The sequence below is a fragment of the Balaenoptera ricei genome, chromosome 17 (assembly GCF_028023285.1).
Source record: "Balaenoptera ricei isolate mBalRic1 chromosome 17, mBalRic1.hap2, whole genome shotgun sequence".
In the NCBI taxonomy this organism is placed as follows: domain Eukaryota; kingdom Metazoa; phylum Chordata; class Mammalia; order Artiodactyla; family Balaenopteridae; genus Balaenoptera; species Balaenoptera ricei.
In genome coordinates, this window is record NC_082655.1 from 35,356,574 (window position 1) to 35,376,800 (window position 20,227).

A 20,227-nucleotide genomic window follows, 5' to 3' on the forward strand; every position below is an offset into this window, starting at 1 on the left:
TTCTGCAAACACCAAATTTATCATTTGAAAATAATTTCCCCCACTTATATGTTCACTATGGAGTGTTAAATTTGAAAAAAAAATATGCCTGAGGATTTCCTGATTATATTGTGATCACTGTTGCCACCTCTTGAGAGGGGACGGCTATCTTTATTTTTTTATTTGACACTTAAATTGTTTCTCTTAAATTTATTTTAAGAATGAGGCCTTCAATAAAATGGACAACCTGGAAGAAATGAACAAATTCTAAGAAATGTACAACCTTCCAACACTGAACCAGGAAGAAATAGAAAATATGAACAGACCAATCACAAGCACTGAAATTGAAACTGTGATTAAAAATCTTCCAACAAACAAAAGCCCAGGACCAGATGGCTTCACAGGCCAATTCTCCCAAACATTTAGAGAAGAGCTAACACCTATCCTTCTCAAACTCTTCCAAAATATAGCAGAGGCAGGAACACTCCCAAACTCATTCTATGAGGCCACCATCACTCTGATACCAAAACCAGACAAAGATGTCACAAAGAAAGAAAACTACAGGCCAATATCACTGATGAACATAGATGCAAAAATCGTCAACAAAATACTAGCAAACAGAACCCAACAGCACATTAAAAGGATCATACACCATGATCAAGTGGGGTTTATCCCAGGAATGCAAGGATTCTTCAATATACGCAAATCAATCAACGTGATACACCATATTAACAAATTGAAGGAGAAAAACCATATGATCATCTCAATAGATGCAGAGATAGCTTTCGACAAAATTCAACACCCATTTATGATAAAAACTCTCCAGAAAGTAGGCATAGAGGGAACTTTCCTCAACATAATAAAGGCCATATATGACAAAACCACAGCCAACATCATCCTCAATGGTGCAAAACTGAAACCATTTCCACTAAGATCAGGAACAAGACAAGGCTGCCCACTCTCACCACTATTATTCAACATAGTTTTGGAAGTTTTAGCCACAGCAATCAGAGAAGAAAAAGAAATAAAAGGAATCCAAATTGGAAAAGAAGGAGTAAAGCTGTCACTGTTTGCAGATGACATGATAATATACATAGAGAATCCTAAAGATGCTACCAGAAAACTACTAGAGCTAATCAATGAATTTGGTAAAGTAGAAGGATACAAAATTAATGCACAGAAATCTCTTGCATTCCTATACACTAATGATGAAAAATCTGAAAGTGAAATTAAGAAAACACTCCCATGTACCATTGCAACAAAAAGAATAAAATATCTAGGATTAAACCTACCTAAGGAGACAAAAGACCTGTATGCAGAAAATTATAAGACACTGATGAAAGAAATTAAAGATGATACAAATAGATGGAGCAATATACCATGTTCTTGGATTGGAAGAATCAACATTGTGAAAATGACTCTACTACCCAAAGCAATCTACAGATTCATTGCGATCCCTATCAAACTACCAAAGGCATTTTTCACAGAACTAGAACAAAAAATTTCACAATTTGTATGGAAACACAAAAGACCCCGAATAGCCAAAGCAATCTTGAGGAAGAAAAATGGAGCTGGAGGAATCAGGCTCCCTGAGTTCAGATTATACTACAAAGCTACAGTAATCAAGAGAGTATGGTACTGGCACAAAAACAGAAATATAGATCAGTGGAACAGGATAGAAAGCCCAGAGATAAACCCACGCACATATGGTCACGTTATCTTTGATAAAGGAGGCAAGAATATACAATGGAGAAAAGACAGCCTCTTCAATAAGTGGTGCTGGGAAAACTGGACAGCTACATGTAAAAGAATGAAACTAGAACGCTCCCTAACACCATACACAAAAGTAAACTCAAAATAGATTAAAGACCTAAATGTAAGGCCAGACATCATCAAACTCTTAGAGGAAAACATAGCCAGAACACCCTATGACATAAATCACAGCAAGATCCTTTTTGACCCACCTCCTAGAGAAATGGAAATAAAAACAAAAATAAACAAATGGGACCTAATGAAACTTAAAAGCTTTTGCACAGCAAAGGAAACCATAAACAAAATGAAAAGACAACCCCCAGAATGGGAGAAAATATTTGCAAATGAAGCAACTGACAAAGGATTAATCTCCAAAACATACAAGCAACTCATGCAGCTCAACATCAAAAAAACAAACAACCCAATCCAAAAATGGCAGAAGACCTAAAGAGACATTTCTCCAAAGGAGATATACAGATTGCCAACAAACACATGAAAGAATGCTCAACATCATTAATCATTAGAGAAATGCAAATCAAAACTACAATGAGATATCATCTCACACCGGTCAGAATGGCCATCATCAAAAAATCTACAAACAGGGCTTCCCTGGTGGCGCAGTGGTTGAGAATCTGCCTGCCAATACAGGGCACACGGGTTCGAGCCCTGGTCTGGGAAGATCCCACATGCCGCGGAGCAGCTGGGCCCGTGAGCCACAATTACTGAGCCTGCGCGTCTGGAGCCTGTGCTCCGCAACAAGAGAGGCCGCGATAGTGAGAGGCCTGCGCGCCGTGATGAAGAGTGGCCCCCGCTTGCCATAACTAGAGAAAGCCCTCCCACAGAAACGAAGACCCAACACAGCCATAAATAAATAAATAAATAAATAATTAAAAAAAAAAATCTACAAACAATAAATGCTGAAGAGGGTGTGGAGAAAAGGGAACCCTCTTGCACTGTTGGTGGGAATGTAAATTGATAAAGCCACTATGGAGAACAGTATGGAGGTTCCTTAAAAAACTAAAAATAGAACTACCATACGACCCAGCCATCCCACTACGGGGCATATACCCTGAGAAAACCATAATTCAAAAAGAGTCATGTACCAAAATGTTCATTGCAGCTCTATTTACAATAGCCAGGACATGGAAGTAACCTAAGTGTCCATCGACAGATGAATGGATAAAGAAGATGTGGCACATATATACAATGGAATATTACTCAGCCATAAAAAGGAATGAAACTGAGTTATTTGTAGTGAGGTACATGGACCTAGAGTCTGTCATACAGAGTGAAGTAAGTCAGAAAGAGAAAAACAAATACCATATGCCAACACATATATATGGAATCTAAAAAAAAAAAAAAAAGGTCAGAAGAACCTAGGGGCAAGACGAGAATAAAGATGCAGACCTACTAGAGAATGGACTTGAGGATACGGGGAGGGGGAAGGGTAAGCTGAGACAAAGTGAGAGAGTGGCATGGACATATAAACACTGCCAAATGTAAAGTAGATAGCTAGTGGGAAGCAGCCACATAGCACAGGGAGATCAACTTGGTGCTTTGTGACCACCTAGAGGGGTGGGATAAGGAGGGTGGGAGGGAGGGAGATGCAAGAGGGAAGAGATATGGGGACATATGTATATGTATAACTGATTCAATTTGTTATAAAGCAGAAACTAACACACTATTGTAAAGCAATTATACTCCAAAAAAGATGTTAAAAATAAATAAATAAAATTTAAAAAAAAAAGAGATAACTGAGGTGACCACCTAGAGGGGTGGTATAGGGAGGGTGGGAGGGAGACGCAAGAGGGAGGAGATATGGGGATGTATGTATATGTATATCTGATTCACTTTGTTATAAAGCAGAAACTAACACACCACTGTAAAGCAATTATACTGCAATAAAGATGTTTAAAAAAAAAAAAAAGAATGTGGCCTTAACCTATTTAAGTTGGCTAAGAAGGTAGTTTGAAGTGATATCTTTAGCTTTTCATAATCTCCAACAGTCATTGTCTCCAAGATCATTCCAAACAAGAATTAGTAAAGAGAAAAAATTCTTAAGAGAATGTGGCTTTATTCTCAAGTTTTAAACAATATATAGTCACTGTCTTCAGCAATATAATTCTTGTCTTTTGAAAGATAATGGAAGTAATTAAATACGGATATAAAGATATAGATATAAGTATTGATATAGGTACAGCCATATAGCAGATCCTGAATTTTTAAATTCATAAACATGTGTATTTCAATAGAAGTATCATAATATCAAAAAAAGGTGGAGAAGAACTTTATCTTCATCTGCAATCTCACAGGTGCATTAATTAGAAATCAAGCTGGGGAACTATAAATAGTGCAGAATACCATCTGTTTAAAACTCTAGACTGTGACTGGGAAATTTACAGTTTTAAATGGAATAGCTCTTAATTCTTTTGCTTTAGAGGATAATTCAAATTAATCATTTGCATTTACACCCCCATTTGAAAATTGCAGGAATTAAACTTTTTCTCTTTTTAATTTCCCAGGAGTGAGTTTTGCCTGGATTTTGAAACCAGAGTTACAAATATGATGACAAATTATAGCAAAAAAATTTTGTTTCTAGCTTATCAGAAAAATTAATAGCAGTTAAGGTTAATACACCCTGCTTGTCCCATGAGATTTCTTCCTTATGAGTTTCCTAACATTCAACACTGGGAAACGGAAACTAAAAACTACCCACTAGAAACTCTTTACATCACTAGTTTCTTAGAGTCCCTCTCATTCTAGGGCATAGGTGAACAACAATACTACTCTCTCTATGTATTCTGCATTTTTGCTTTGTTTTGATTTTTAGTATTTATGACCTCAACACTTGAAAAAAATAATTATATGAGTATCCCTTAAGCCCTCTCTTTCCTACTTTCAATTCCAACTATGACATAAAGGTAAATGGATTGCCCAGGGCCTCCATTCAATCCTTCCCTCCCTTTCTCCTTGATCCTAATCTTTCTCCTCCCTTCCAAGAAGGAGATTCACTGAGGGGGATTCTACCATCTTCCTTGAAACTTCTGGAATAAAGTAAGGAATTCAAATTGTTTAAACGTTCTCCCACATGTAGTTTAAAAATTCCATGTTGTACGTCATTTGAAAATGCTTTCTTAATGTTTAATATGCTGAATTAAAGATATAAGGAGTATGAGTTTTGAATCAGATGTGGATTTGCATCCAGCTCCTCTACTTTTTCACCGTGTGACTCTGGTGAGTTACTTGTGCTTGCTGGCAGTTTTCTCTTCTACACAACAACTGTGTCTTACTGACTTAACTGTGTCTCCTCTGTATCATGGGGGCTGCCTAACTGTCCCTGAGAGGGCTGTGCTGCTCTGACGAGTAGCACTAATTGAAATCGTCATGACCTGAAAGGCTATCGAGATTTTAGAGACACTGCTATGCCGCATGTCCCTAAACTCAGTGCAGTTCTAGTTAATGTGTTTCCTTCTCTTTTCTCATGACCATCTCTGCCTCTGTTCACAGATGCCCACTTCTTCCTACTCTCTATCTCTGCTAAACTACAACTCAGACATTTTAATGGCATGGTAGATCTTTGATCTACATCTGACTGTAGCACCTTTAAGAGTGCTGGCAATTTTGAATTAGCCATTAACCTCTTTTTCCCCTTCCTCTCCTCTCCCCAGGACCTAATCTGAACTCATACCCTTTTACGTCCAGTTAACACCTATAAGCAGTTGCCAGCTTATTCTATTTTTCATATATTCTCCCCACCCTACCCAATTTTTAAATAATTGTACTATTTCTACACTGTCAGAACATATCACATTGCCATTACTGTCTCTTCCATCATTTAGAATTAGATCCAAGGTAAATATACACATAATGCTCACCATCAGTCCTTTTATCAATGTCTTTACAGTCATATTGGTGTCTAAAGCTTGTTCTTTAATAGATTCCTCAAGAAGAAATATTCCTTGGATTTTTTGATTGCTTGTTTGTTCGTTGGTGGTTTTGTTTCTTTGTTTTATTTTGTTTTGCTTTTGCCTGTCATCTTTATAATTGAAAGTCAGCTTGGCTGGATATAAAATCCTTGGCTCACATTTTCTTTATTTGATTACTTTAAATATCATTGTCTTCTGACAAGGTGTTGCTGTTGAAAAGTTTGATCATAAAAGTTTCCTTGTAAATGACTCCTTATCTACTATAAAATAGATGGCTAATAGGGACCTACTGTGTAGCACAGGGAACTCTGCTCAGTGCTCTGTAGTAGCCTATATGAGAGGAGAGTCTGGAAAAGAGTGGATATATGCATGTGTATGGCTGATTCACTTTGCTGTGCACCTGGAACTAAAACAACATTGTGAATCAACTATATACTCCAGTAAAAATTAGTTTAAAAAAATAAATGACTCATTGTCTATTTTATTTTTCTTAGATGCTCAAAGAATATTTTTAAAGTCATCCTGGGTCAACTTTCCCAGGTGCATTGTAGCCCATTTTAAAATGTATACTTTTTATTTTAAGTTTTCCTGATTATCATTTTTAGCATTTCTTCTGTTCCATTGTTTTAGCTTTCTTCCTGAAAGATACATATTATATGTCTCTTGGATCATCTTTACCTCTTTTCTATATCTATGATTTTCTCTTAATTGTTTCTTCATTTCCTCTGATTTTTAAAATTTTGCTCTTTTCCAACTTGTATTTCTATTAAGGCATTCTCTTTTCTTATTTATTCACTTCTGTGTTGCTTGTAGTGTAGTCTTTTCCTCTGAAATATTTTAATCTTTTACTTCTAAATTCATTCCTGAATTCTACCATATCTCTTTTCAAATCATTCTGTTCTCCAAACACCTCATGTCTGAGTTTTACAAACTGTGATTTATGTTGCTCTTTATAATTTCCATGATTTTGTTAATTTCAAAAAAAAAAAAAATTTTAAATTATGTTAATTTTAAGCCCATTTTTGGAACATTAGGCTATAGGTTTCACCTGTTTTGTGGGCATGTCTTTCTGGCACGCATCCATTGTCCACAGGAAGTCAGTCTGATATTAATTATTTTTTTCATGAGACTGTATGGGATTCAACTGTTTTCTTTTCTGCTGGTCATTTCTAAGTGAAATGAGAGAACTAGGATAATTCTTCTAGCTTCATGGCTCTCATGCTCCTGCTTCAGTTGTGTTCAAAAAGTGATAAAAGAAAATAGTCCTATATTTCCTGAGATCTGCCTACTCTGTATCTTTTCCCCTCTTCCTTTTTATTTGGAACTTCTCTTTCCTTTGAACCTTTGTTTTTGTTTTTGTTCAACTCAACCTGGATTCTACTCCCGGCAGCCTTTTCTCAGAGCAGGATTTTATCCTACCAGGGAGCTTCAATTTATAACTTTCCAGAGTTTATAGAGCCCAGAACACTTCAATGTTCTGTCCCCTTGCACCCACCAGTAAATTGAAGTCTGTACAATCCATCCCCTCCCACCCTAGTTTCACATACTGTCCTCTGATGGCCCACTTCTCTCTCTGGTACCATGGGTCACTTTGGTAGGTTCCCTGTTCTTTGGTCATCAAGTGGGCCCACTACTTTCTCTCACGATGCCGACATCACACAGGTCTTGAAATTGTTGATGTTTGGTCCCATTCACATTTGGGATTTTGTAAGGGTCTCTTGTCACATAATCACGGGATTTTAATCTTTGCCATTTTAATTGCTCTGTCTTTTATGAGGGGTTTCAGGAAGATTCAAAAACTACATCTTCTCCTGAAGCATGTTTGCTAATGAACTTATTTTAGAGGTGCCATTTCCATTCCAAAAGGCTCTAGCTGAGACCCCATTTAACCCATAAATTAATAGCAGTTACATCGATATGTTCTGGGACAGGATCTATATACCCACTAAAAACAATCTATTATTTATTTCAGTTATCTAACTGAATCAGACTCATAGCACAGTGAAATGTCAATCAGTCATTAAATTAGTGGTAGAATGACTGACTGAAAAAAAAAAATACAGTTGAATGATGACTCCCTAGATATCTAATAGGAACTGAGAATGAAAGATTACCACTCCCACTGTGATTGGTAAGGGATTATTTTGACACCACTAGACAGGAGGAGGTGACAAGGGGGAAATGTCATTAAAGTAATATCTAATAACAAAAATACCTTTATGACAAACTGTCATCTTTACTCACTTTGTCGCAGAAGACCTTGATCTGGCAATAAGCTCTATGAATGGGTTTATTGCTACGATTATTATAACTGTATGTATCAATCTGAATCATCAAAGGAAGTCCTTTCACTCCTTTTTGGGAGGAGAAATCTGTACTCAGGCAATTCACAGTGATGAAAATCTGAGGGAGGAAGAAAGAAAGGAAAAAGTTCACAAGTCACCATAAAAAAGATCTATTTAAAAAAATGCATAAGCCTTAGACTTAAAGTTAAAATATTAAATAAACCTATAAGGACAACTGAAGAATATTTGGATATTCTCACATAAAAACTTATTGAACACATATAACATGATTTATTATATAATTTATAGTTATAAATTTATAAAAATTTTTCTTTTGTACTTAATCTTGAAACAGACAATTTAAATTACTTCTCTTTAACTATATTAGCAAAGTCTTACTTATTTTTCAAACATGCATAAGTTAGCTGGGTAAAACGCTGTCTCCTCAATGTATTAAAGCTGTCACTTCTAATAATTATATCAATTTCTCTAATCTCTGACCTGTGAGATAAAAAAAAAAAAGAAAGCTACACAACACCTTCCTTTGCACCTTATTGCACTGAAACATAGTTATTTGTTTACACATCTGTCTTTCCTATTTGTATGAGAGTATGAGATTTGAGACAATTTCTTACTATTTTTGTATTACTGGTACTTAACGTGGTGCCTGGCAGAGAATAAGCATTCAATAAACATCTGATGAATGAGGTCAACGAGTTTATCTAGAAAGCCCACTAGATTGGGAGTCAAAAGCCCCAGGTTTTAGTCCCAACTCTAACATTAAGCAGACTTCAGGCAAGTCACTTCTTGTCTTTGGTTTTCAATTTTCCCTTTAAATCATTTTTAAATCCCTCCCTGAAGAACAGAATATAAATACTAAGATACTTTCATGTTAGTGAAAAAGTAAAAGAAGGGCTGGCAGAGGTAAGACATGGAACAGGAGGAAGGGCAGGTAGTAAAGTCACCAGCGTCCTCATCTTACATCATGAGATATCAAGAAAGACAACAAAAGTGACATGAATCCGAAAAAATGGAAACTCAAGCAAATAATTAAAGATTATAGCACTGCCCAACAGAACTAAAAATAATAATTTTATTATGAAATATTGGCAGTAATAGAAGGAGAAGTACAAACGACTAAATTTATCCTCCTTTTCTATAGTGTGTAGATGTCAATATATACCATTTAAAGTTGATTTATCACAGACTAGGTATATGAGGACAGCACCTAGATTTATGTGGTAACTACATGAATAGTAAGAGGCAGTCTTTGGGAAAAAACAGGCATACTATATTATATCCTTGATACTACTTCCATTTAATACCATATGTATTACTTGTATTTAACAGAAAACTTTAAACTCACTGTTTTAAAATTGTACAGTTATTTATCCTGAAAACCATTTCATTGGATGTATTATCTGACTCTTGTTTTATTTCATCCCCTTGGAAGTTTTATTCACCTTCAAACCCTTGACCTGAAGCCTTTCAACACCCCAGAGAAGAACCCTGCAGAAAGCAAAGAGCCACTGCCATGAGCCGCATTTTAAAGGCCATTCAAATTTTTGACCTAATTCATTTTAAGTCCTATGCCTGTAGACCTTTGGTAATTTATACAACCAGATCTCTCATTTTTAGTGCTATATCTACGTAAAGATCATTTTAATCATTTAATTTTTGAGCCCCTTACTTGGCGACAAGAAACACATTAGCAAGGCACCACATCAATAGCAGTCAAGGCCAGATACAGGTTTCAGTGACATGCTAATCACAACAACTGTGGACATCATGCCACAGGATCTCACTTCTCCAGCTGCATCTGAAAATGAGTGCCTAAAGATGATCTAACATCGAATATGGTCATTTTATTTATTCATTTCTTTTATTCATTGACTCATTCATTCTTTCTATAAATATCAACACAAGTCCACAGTAGGTCAAACTCAATATTAGAAACTGGGGATACAGAAGAAAGTAGATCCCAGCCTCATGAAGCTGATAGTCCAAGGGGAAGCCCAATGAGTAATCCAGCAATGACCAACACAAGGTGGTCAGGGCTCCCCTGAGAGAAATGAGTACAGAGGCCATGAGAACACAGAACAGAGCACTGAACATGGAGGATGCAAGCGAAATACAAAACCCACAGAGACACTGGGCTAAGACCAGGGATTCCATAAATATCTGTTTATTATTTAGGAATGGTAAAGACAAAGAGTAACTACAGACGCAAATGTCAAATGATTTAGGAGAGCTGAGTGATGAAGACCACTCAGAAAGAATACGCCGTGCCTGTTTCTCCTACCGAACTTCCAGGGTAAAAGTAGACAGAAAATGCTGTCTACTGCTCCTGGAGATGCCCTAACAGCAGAGAACATTCATTCATGCCACAAATATTTTTAAGTATCTACCACGTCCCTGAGACTGTGCTGGTTACTAGCACAGATGCACCAATTATGGTCCCTGCAATCACAGAAGTTGGAGGCTAGATGGGAAAGAAAGACAACACGATGGTGCTCTAAAGGTTACAATAACTTCATCAAACCCCGATCATTAGGTCAAAAGATAAACGCATACTTTTCCGGGAACACTTGACTTCTTTTACTGTTATTGTCATTATTGACAATGGGGTTATCTTGGCCAGAAGCTATAAATAAATACAGCTTTATGTCAGCAAATCAAATGATCACTCTGGGGTCAAATGACGAGGTTGTTCCTACCGAGGGCTACGTATTTCATGGAGAAATCTTCCTGTTGGTGGGTGTAATCCACAGGGTCCTCAGCCAGACTGGTTTTTTCCCTCACCCTCATAAAGCCTGCCTAGTCCTGCAGCAGCCAGAAGAGAAAAGTGTTCTGCATTTCCTAAGCCAATAGGATTCATGGTTGGGCTTACTGATATATCCATACATCACTCACAGCGGACATACACTCAGACAGGCAGGAAGCAATATTAACTGTGGCCTTGTCAGCTCCAAGTCTCAATTAAGAAAGCTTAGCTGATGGAACATGTATTTTTATAAGGGCCACTTGAGTAGGACAGATCCATTGAAATAATAGATGCTTACTGGCGATATCCTACAATACATACACGAAATCCTCCTTGGAGGAGTTGTAACGATCAGCCATCCAGTAGACAAGGTCTTAAAGGTGAAATGAGCTACAACACACTGGACTCTACCACTAGGAGACACTTAGACTTAGGTCCTCTTAATGGAGAAAGGTCCTCAGAAGAAGATCCAGTGGGCCTTCTTTGATTCATGGCATCCTGATTCCATAAGAAGTAAACAACACGAGAATCTGCCTTCTCTGCTACACTGTGTTGCCAGCTCCCAGAGTTATCCTAACAAGCAGGGATTTTATAATAGGGTTGGCACTGCTTTCTTCTTGCCTGGCTGTCTGACCCAATAGCAAAGCACAGTCTATGTGCCTGATGATATCAATCACAGTTTCGCTGTGCTGCACTTAAAACCTGAATGGTTGAACTTTAACTGCAATTGCGGGGGTTGGGAAGGCATGCAAGGACATTAACTAAAACCTCGGCTTGGGACTGATAAGCATTAATTTGTTTCATCTTGCAAACCCAACCATGTCTGAGCTCTATACCCAGCAGGCAAATGTGACAACAAATTTCTTGGAAGTTTATCTACAAAGCACTGTTTGTAAATGTGTATTACAGAAACTTAGGGAGAAGGTATGCTTTCCCTCACCAATGTTCATCCAAATGTCAAGCACAGAAAGTTCTTTTTAACTTTAGTAGAAGCCCTAATTATGTAAAGAAATGCCATGAACAATTGGTCTGCCAACCAAGAGTCATGAATGTTATTTTCCTATAATTCTTACAGCACATAATTTATTTTTTAGAAAAATTTTAATTGAATCAGGTGTATCCAGGCAGATAATAGATACAATTTTAATTTTGTCATTGGTTCAAAGATTGATTCAGATGGAAAGAGCATTTGTAAAGGTACCAAGACCTTTTCAGAAATAGAGGCCGTCTCATGAAAACTGATAATTTTTAATAAAATCATTTTTTGACACATGAATTGCAATTCCCATTTTGTAGTTCCTACACAAGAAAAGTGACTTTACCCAGGTTATAATACCTCTCAGTTGTGCATTATGTGTGTAGTAAGATTTATTAAAATAAATACAGATTAATGGGCTTTAGAATTGCTGCATTAACTTGATTATTAACTCCCAAGATTTTTCTGAGAGCTTGCCATTAAAATAAATAGGCCAATCTTGATTTACAAAGCAATTTGGGATTTAAAAAATCATAAGGTCCATGATTTGATGGAAATTGTTTATTTTCCTCTTTAAACAATTGTAATTTGTATTTTCAAGGAGATCCTCTGATTAGAGACTAAGAAAGCTACTTATTTCCTAAGGTTGAGACTCTTAAGAGCTCTTTTACAAGAAATTGCACACACATTAGCCTCCAAATTACAGACATGGCATATAGCAAGAAATCAGCATTTTCACTGTAAAATGCAAACAATATATTAATATGTTAAGTGTGCTCTTGCCAGTTTCCATACTCTATTTTCTTTCTGGTTCTTAGAATTATTAAAGACCTTATAGATGGTTTGCTCACATTTCAGCATTTTTTCCCATTCATATGATTGCATTTGGTACAAATGCAAAGCTAAATTGAGACAGAAAGATAAACTAAAAGTAAATAATATTAACATATGAAACCTCAGTCTTGGGCAATTATTCATTTCCTCCATGCGTTAATTCATCAAATATTTATCAAATATCTTCTCTCTGTGCCTGGCATCATGCTACGAGGTGGGACACAAGAATGCTGAGATTCCCTGCCCTCAGAGAGTTTGCGATTTTGTTGAGGATCTAAGAAACTCCTAGATTTCCTGACACCTCCATTATATAAATATAGCTCCTTTAGGGAATGATTTAAAACCTGAGAATAGATTTCTTCATTTTCTCCTACAGATACTGTGGGTATGCACAGATGCACTTTTGGCTTACTCACATATTCTACCACACATTTTCCATATTCCTTTAGTACTCAATATTCTCCATTGCCAGAATACGCCAAGCTTGCTCCCCGTTGCCAGTCTTTGCTATGTGCTGTGCCCTCTACCTGCAAGGCTGCCCCAGGATCATCAGTGCCCACTCCTTCTTCTCATTCAGGTTTTAGTCCAATGTCAACTCTTCAGCAATCCCCACCTTGGCCATCTAGAGTTGTCTTCCTCCCCCTTCTCCCACCTCTGCCCATGACGAGTAGCACACCCTACCACGCTGCTCTTTTCTGGTTGCTTCATAGTACTGAACATCATTTGGATTTATCTTGTTTCTCTGTTTAGTGCGTAATTATCTGTCTGCTCCATGCGACTCTAAACCCATAAGAGGAGGGCCCTTGTCTGCCTCAAGCTCACTCTACTCCCAGTGCCAGGCCCATGGGAGATACTCAACAAATATCTGTCCAACGAAGTAAGAGAAAATTTCTTTTCTAAATACACATTTCCCTCTTTATCCATGTTCTTGCTTTCATAAGCAAAACATTCTAAGAGTCAGGATTGCTCTGTGTAGCTGAAGTTGTCAAGATAATACAGCAGGGGCTTCCCTGGTGACGTAGTGGTTGGGAATCCGCCTGCGAATGCAGGGGACATGGGTTCGAGCCCTGGTCCAGGAGGATCCCATATGCTGCGGAGCAGCTAGGCCCATGCGCCACAACTGTTGAGCCTGCGCTCTCAGCCCGCGAGCCACAACTACTGAGCCCACGTGCTGCAACTGCTGAAGCCCGCGTGCCTAGAGCCCGTGTTCCACAACAAGAGAAGCCAGTGCAGTGAGAAGCCTGTGCACTGCAATGAAGAGTAGCCCCCGCTCGCCGCAACTAGAGAAAAGCCCACGCACAGCAACGAAGACCCAATGCAGCCAAAAATAAATAAATAAAATAAATTTATTAAAAAAAAAAAAAGATAATACAGCAGAGTTAGCTGCTCTGACCACATTTATCCTCAAAAAAATGTTATCTATCTGTATATCAACAAACACAAGTCAGGCACCAATTATAGAATCAGTATGAATGTATGTATGTACATATACATGTATGTATTGATACGTGTATATATGCTACTGAAGATGCTATATACAGATGCTACAGGAGATATAGGAATCTATGGTAGGGCCCTGCCCTCAAGGAAGAGGGGAGATATAACATCTCTCAATACACTGGTGGAATGTATAGAAGTAGGAACTAAGTTGAATATCTCAGGTTGTACATACTGTAAGAACTTGAAAAAAAGGAGAGAGCTCAACAAGGGAAGATTTCCTATAGGTGTCCTGAGCTAGAAAAAAGAGAGATGGAGGAGAAGAAAGTGCATGCTGGCTCTCAAAAGAGGGACGAGACCAGCCTAGTGGGAGGTTCAGAGGGAGCCTGAATAAAAGGCAGTTGGGGAGAGAAGAGGCCAACCAAGATGCTTGTATCACTGTGATCAAGTCACGAACACTTGACGAGGTCAAGGGTGTATCACTGAGGCCAAGGGCAGATAGAACTGTGGCCCCAGTATCCAACATCCAAGTTACCAAGAGGACAGAGTGAGGACTAAGAAAAGACCCTCAGGATCAGAAGTAGAGGGTCTGCGCCCCTTCTGGAGGCCAGACTCCCGGAGGGAAGGACAGGAAGCTAGATTGCTGGGGTGGGGGATCCAGGACACCAAGGTGGAGAGGGAGCACCTCAGCGGGGGGAGTCTGGCAGAGGCAGGAGGCTGGGCAGGAACACGGGCAGCGGGGCCACGCAGAGGTGTTCTTCCAGGATGGACAAGGTGTTCACACAGCAAGAGAGGATGAACGTAAGGCTACGGGAGGAAGCTCTGTGGGAGCTAAGAGCCCCGGAAGCAGGGATTAAATGGGATCAACTCACAGGAGAAGTTTTGTAAGAGGAAAGAGCTTTCTATGAAGCTGGAGGGCGAAATGAGAGGAAAGCACAGCAAGAAAAGAAAAAGGTACAGGAGACTCAAAATTATGTCCCTGGTGCAAATCCTGACACTATGGCCTTGGACTAATCGAACCTTTCTGGGCCTCATTTGCCTCATCTTTTACATAGGTATAACAATCCCTAGCTTGCTACTGTGACACTTTAAAATGAGATCACGTTTTTAAACTGTAAAGTGCTATGAAAATCTACGGCAGCTTCCTGTGACCACCACGATCTCCATCTTCTCAGATACCTGGTCACCCAGCCAGCCCTACTCTCTGACTCCAAGCTCCTCCTCACCCTCATGGCACAGTCCACAAAGCCCCATACGTATTACCTCCCCAACTGTCCCACCAGGCTCGCTTCCTCAGCGGCCCCCTGGCCCCCAGTTCAAGCTCTCCTTCCGACCAGACTACTCTAAGAGCTTCCTGTCCGGACTCTCTCTCAAGGCATTTTGTGATGTTCTCCCCAAATGATTCCAAAGTAGATTAGTTATATTCACAGAACTCGAATAGAGAGATATCTTATGAAGGTGAATTGATTTTTAAAACATAAAATCTATCTCTGTGGGACACTTTTAAGGGGTAGTGTCATAGGCTTTGGTGGGGAGAGAGCAAGTGCGAACTCTCTCGGGCAGAACCTTCATTGCTCTGCCAATGGCCAGTCTCTGCCACTCAGCTCTGTCACCTGAACAGGTCTTGTGAAACAGCACCTCAGGACAAGGAAAAATTTGGACATTGTGTAACAATGGGTTGGCCTGTTTCATAAATAATGAGCTCTCAGTCAGAGTAAGAATTTACGCAGAGACTGAAAGAGCCACTCACTCAAATTTCTGATCATTTGTTATTATTTTAAACCCTTTCTGTTCATGTTTAATACTTAAAACTTGTTTTGAGTTTGTAATATCTGAATCCAGCACAAAGTTCAAAAGGGCAAACATGGAAACTACACCCCCTCCCCCACCAGCATTGTTCCCCAACCAACAGTTTCTTGAGTATCCTTCACACTTTCTTGTGCATCCTTCTAGAAACAAGCTATGCAAATTCATATCCTTTTCTTTTCGATACAAATGGTAGCACAGTAAACACACAGTTCTGCAGCCTGCTTTCTCCATTTGACAAGATATTTTGAAGACAGCTCTTTCTTTTTCTTTTTGAAAAGAACCACGATTATGGAATAACAATTTCTTTAACATGAGGCTGTTTCTAGTCTTTTCATCTTGTAAACAATACTGCAATGCATGCTTTCAACATGAGCACATATAAATTACCGGCCGTAAGTAAAGGCCACGTCACCCACTATTTTGAATCTGACTTTGGACTTCACTGTTCTACTGAGATTGCTTTCTTCCAGGTCAGCCTTCTCAGTAGCGTCCTTATAAGCAGGGGTCTGCAACCAGGAGGCCCTGTTACAACATGTTAAGATTCTGCCCCTTTGGAGTTTCCAGTTCAGTAGGTCTGAGGTAGGAGGTCCCAGCATCTGCGTTTCTAACAATTTCCCAAGTTGCTGCTGCTGCTGTTTGTAGAGGCTCAGGCTGTGAGAAACCACTGCCTACAACACCCACTGCACTGGCCACTTCCTCCTCTCCCCCATCCTTCTGTCCTCTCCTTCCCGACCACCCTTTCCTTCTCTGGTTCCTCTTCCTCCACCTCCCCTAAATGGGTGGGTCTAAAGTTCCCACCTTAACCCTCTTTCGCCCACCCTCCAATTCTCTCCGCGGCATCTCACCCCTTCTCCTGGCGTCTCTCGTCCCCTCCTTACAGCCCACTCGAAATTCTCTCCCAAGCTCCACCACCCCCAGCTCTTCTTCTGCAGTCAGTCTCTGCACCTTTGAGCGCCCCGTCCTTCCACCTGGCTCCCCTTTCCAACCCACACTCGTCTAAATTCCACCCGACCCTGAAGACATAACTCCCGTGCCACACCCTCCCTCGAATCTTCCCTGATCCCACAGAACGGCGCCCTCTCTACGTGCGGAAGTCTTTAGTAGAGAAGTGTGTGTGTGTGTGTGTGTGTGTGTGTGTGTATGTGTGTGAGAGAGAGAGAGAGAAGGGAAAGCAAATCTGGCAAGAGACTAACAATGAGTCAATCTAGGTGAAGGGTATGTGGTAAGAACTGTATTATTCTTTCAACTTTTCATTTGCAATTTTTTACATAAGAAATTGGGAAAAATTTTTTAAATAGAAAACTTAATAGAAATGTTTTATAAAAATAAAAACAAATTAAAAAATGAACTTATTTACAAAACTGAAATAGACTCACAGACATGAAAAACCAACTTATGGTTACCAAAGGGGATGGCAGGGCGGGGGCGGGGTGGGGGGCAGGGGAGGGATGAATTAGGAGTTTGGGATTAATATATACACGCTACTAGATATAAAATAGATAACCAACAAGGACCTACTGTATAACACAGGGAATTATATATCTTCTAATAACCTATAATGGAAAAGAATCTGAAAAAAAAAAATATATATATATATATAACTGAATCACTTTGCTGTACACCTGAAACTAACACAACACTGTAAATCAACTATACTTCAATTTTAAAAATGGTTTAAAAAAATAAAGTTACCAAAAAGCTCCTGGCTACTAATCTAGTAGGTGGATGCTTATTTGTGCTCAAGAAAATAAATCTTTTTATTTTGTGATTAAAAAAAAAATAAAAAACAGGGCTATCTCCCTTTCCAGAACTCTCCTGGCCCTTTAATTCTGTTTTCATCAGAGTCTTTGTCACTTTCTTCCTCATGTTACAGTCATTTACAGATACGTCTGAGTTCTCGGCCCAGCCAAAACGTCCTCTGAGAGCAGCAGACACTCTGCTTGGCTGGTGTGTCTGTAAATTCCCACTGCCTGGCCCAGCACGTGATGTGCAGCAGGCAAGCTGCTTGGAGGGGACGACTGTACCTTTGCCACAGATAACAGAGAAGATACTATGACTACGTCCTCCCAAGGCAAAAAGGTACCATGGAAAGAGCACATGCTTCAGACAGACATTACCAGGGTGGGAATCCCAGCTCTCTGCTGTGCATTCATTGTGTAAGCTCCCTGGACTTCAACCTCTTCATTATTTAAATGAAAAATGATATCCATTTAAAGTATGAATATCGCATAAGGTATATAAAGCACCTGGCAGAGTGCCTGGTATATGGTAATCACTGAATAAATACTAGCCATGGTACACACACACACACACACACACACACACACACACACACACGTCAGTCTATGAAATCCAAGTATGCGATCTCAGTCTCTGCATACACACAGCAGTTGATACATGTGAGTTACAGAGCCCTCGGGAGAATTCAGGCCAGAAACCATGGATACTCCACATTCTAACAAAAGATCAAGCCATAGATAGCTTGGATGAGATGGTTTCCAAAGATTATTCCTTCTATATATGAATTAACTCCAGCTTTATAGCTTTTCCTGCCATCCATTACCTTATAAAACTGGAACAAAGGCGTGGCTTTAAGTTCAATACCGAAGACTCCAGCAAATGTTTACCTTTCCCTTTTAAAGCTTCCTTCACCCACACCACGCCCCAGCAAACGCATAAAAATGCCATTTGCCCTGCTTTGCAGTGTGTATCTCAACCTTTCAAGACCCCTCCCAGGAGCCTTCCCCACCCCTTCTTTACTCTGGAGAGCATGGAAGATGCCCTATAATATTCTCTATTCTGCCATATGATGACCTGCTGAAACCTGGGCTCTATTTAGTCAAAACATTAGGATATAACTTCTTCTTTATCAGTAATATCCATCAGCTCCACTGCACCCTGGACTGTCTTGTAAGCAGAAAGGGGACTCCCTGGACTGCGGATGGGAGGTGGAGGTCAGGGAAACAAACTAGGTCATGAACCCACGGGGCACTCAGGAGTATGGCTTCCTTTGGCCGGTCCTTTGGGTTCTCTTTTCATCTTGAAAATCAATATTTACACATATCCCCTTCTCCCTGGTGTCCAGCACTGGAGTTTGGCAGAAAGAGAATACAGTCCATTTAGAAGCATCCCCTTGGAAGGCATGATTCGTCAAGACTAGCGAAACTGTAACTTTCTAAAGCACTTTGCTTGACACACAGTGGAGCTCCATAAAAACTGATTAAATCTTTTAGACCAAAAAGAAATGTTGAGAGAGAGAGAAAAGGAAGGAGGGTGAGATAAATTTGGGACAATTTTAATGGGTCTGCTCTGATTTGGTACTAAATGTCAAAATGGTCTTTCAATGAGCATTACCATATTTTCCACAAAGAGAGACTGAATAATTTACAGGGTGCAAGAAGGTTAGAACACTTATATTTTCTCTAGTTTACTGCCTTTGCATAGGCTGTGATCAAAGCACTGCCATTTGCACCATCCTGTCTTTGAAGCTACTAACATTCAGATCTGAGGACTGAGGGGCTGTTTCCTACCCGTTAGCAGCTGATAAAGAGCTAGGTTTGGCTTGCTGACCACTTGTTGTACCTTGAAAAGACAGCACTGGGAAGAGAAAGGGCTGAACCACACAGGAAGAAAAGGAAGAAACCTGGACTTAACATGACAGAAGTAAGTCACCCGATCCGAGAGCTTTATTTATGTCTCACAATATGAAGCAATTCATGACACGGGCCCCATCAAATGCCCTTATGTCCAGGGCAGCTGCAGGGCAGTGCTGGGGCATTCAATCAACTTCATTTTCTTCCTTAAGGATAGAATTGCAAATCTGGAAGAGAACTTTTTACTCTCAGCTTTCACTTTTGTTTTTCTGCTCAGCCAGCTGATTTCTCTCAGCACATCCATGTTTCCACCCCTCAGACTGGGTCTCAGTTCTCAAATGACATCTCCTTGGTATTAGTGCAAAATCAGACACAAAGGCAAGAAATAAGGCAAAAATATTAAGGGAAATAGGGCCTAGAGGGAATATCAACATGCATCTTCTCATCTGGCATTTTCTCTCAATTTAAAAAATTACATGGAAACTGAATCACTGCGCTGTACACCAGAAACTAACAAAACACTGTAAATCAACTATACTTCAATAAAAAAAAAATTACATGAAAATCTCTTTTGTAAATGCAATTCATTTATAGCATCCAAAGGGACCCAAAGTGAGAGGAATCTATCTATAAAATAAATATTGCAGGGCTTCCCTAATGGCTCACTGGTTGAGAATTCGCCTGCTAATGCAGGGGACACGGGTTCAAGCCCTGGTCCGGGAGGATCCCACATGCTCCGGAGCAGCTGGGCCCATGTGCCACAGCTACTGAGCCTGCGTGCCACAACTACTGAAGCCTGTGTGCCTAGAGCCTGTGCTGTGCAACAGGAGAAGCCATCCCAATGAGAAGCCCGTGCACCACAACGAAGAGTA

At 39.6% G+C, this 20,227-nt stretch overlaps 1 protein-coding gene across 3 annotated transcripts in view; it reads right to left on the reverse strand.

Annotated features, from left to right (window-relative positions):
• Positions 1 to 20,227, reverse strand: part of GRHL2 (grainyhead like transcription factor 2) — a 167,665-nt gene that overhangs the window by 35,451 nt on the left and 111,987 nt on the right. For all 3 annotated transcript variants that reach the window (XM_059902277.1, XM_059902276.1, XM_059902275.1), the window contains exon 9: positions 7,902 to 8,060. In XM_059902277.1, the coding sequence (XP_059758260.1) occupies positions 7,902 to 8,060 (159 nt within the window). The remainder of the gene's footprint in view (positions 1 to 7,901; positions 8,061 to 20,227) is intronic.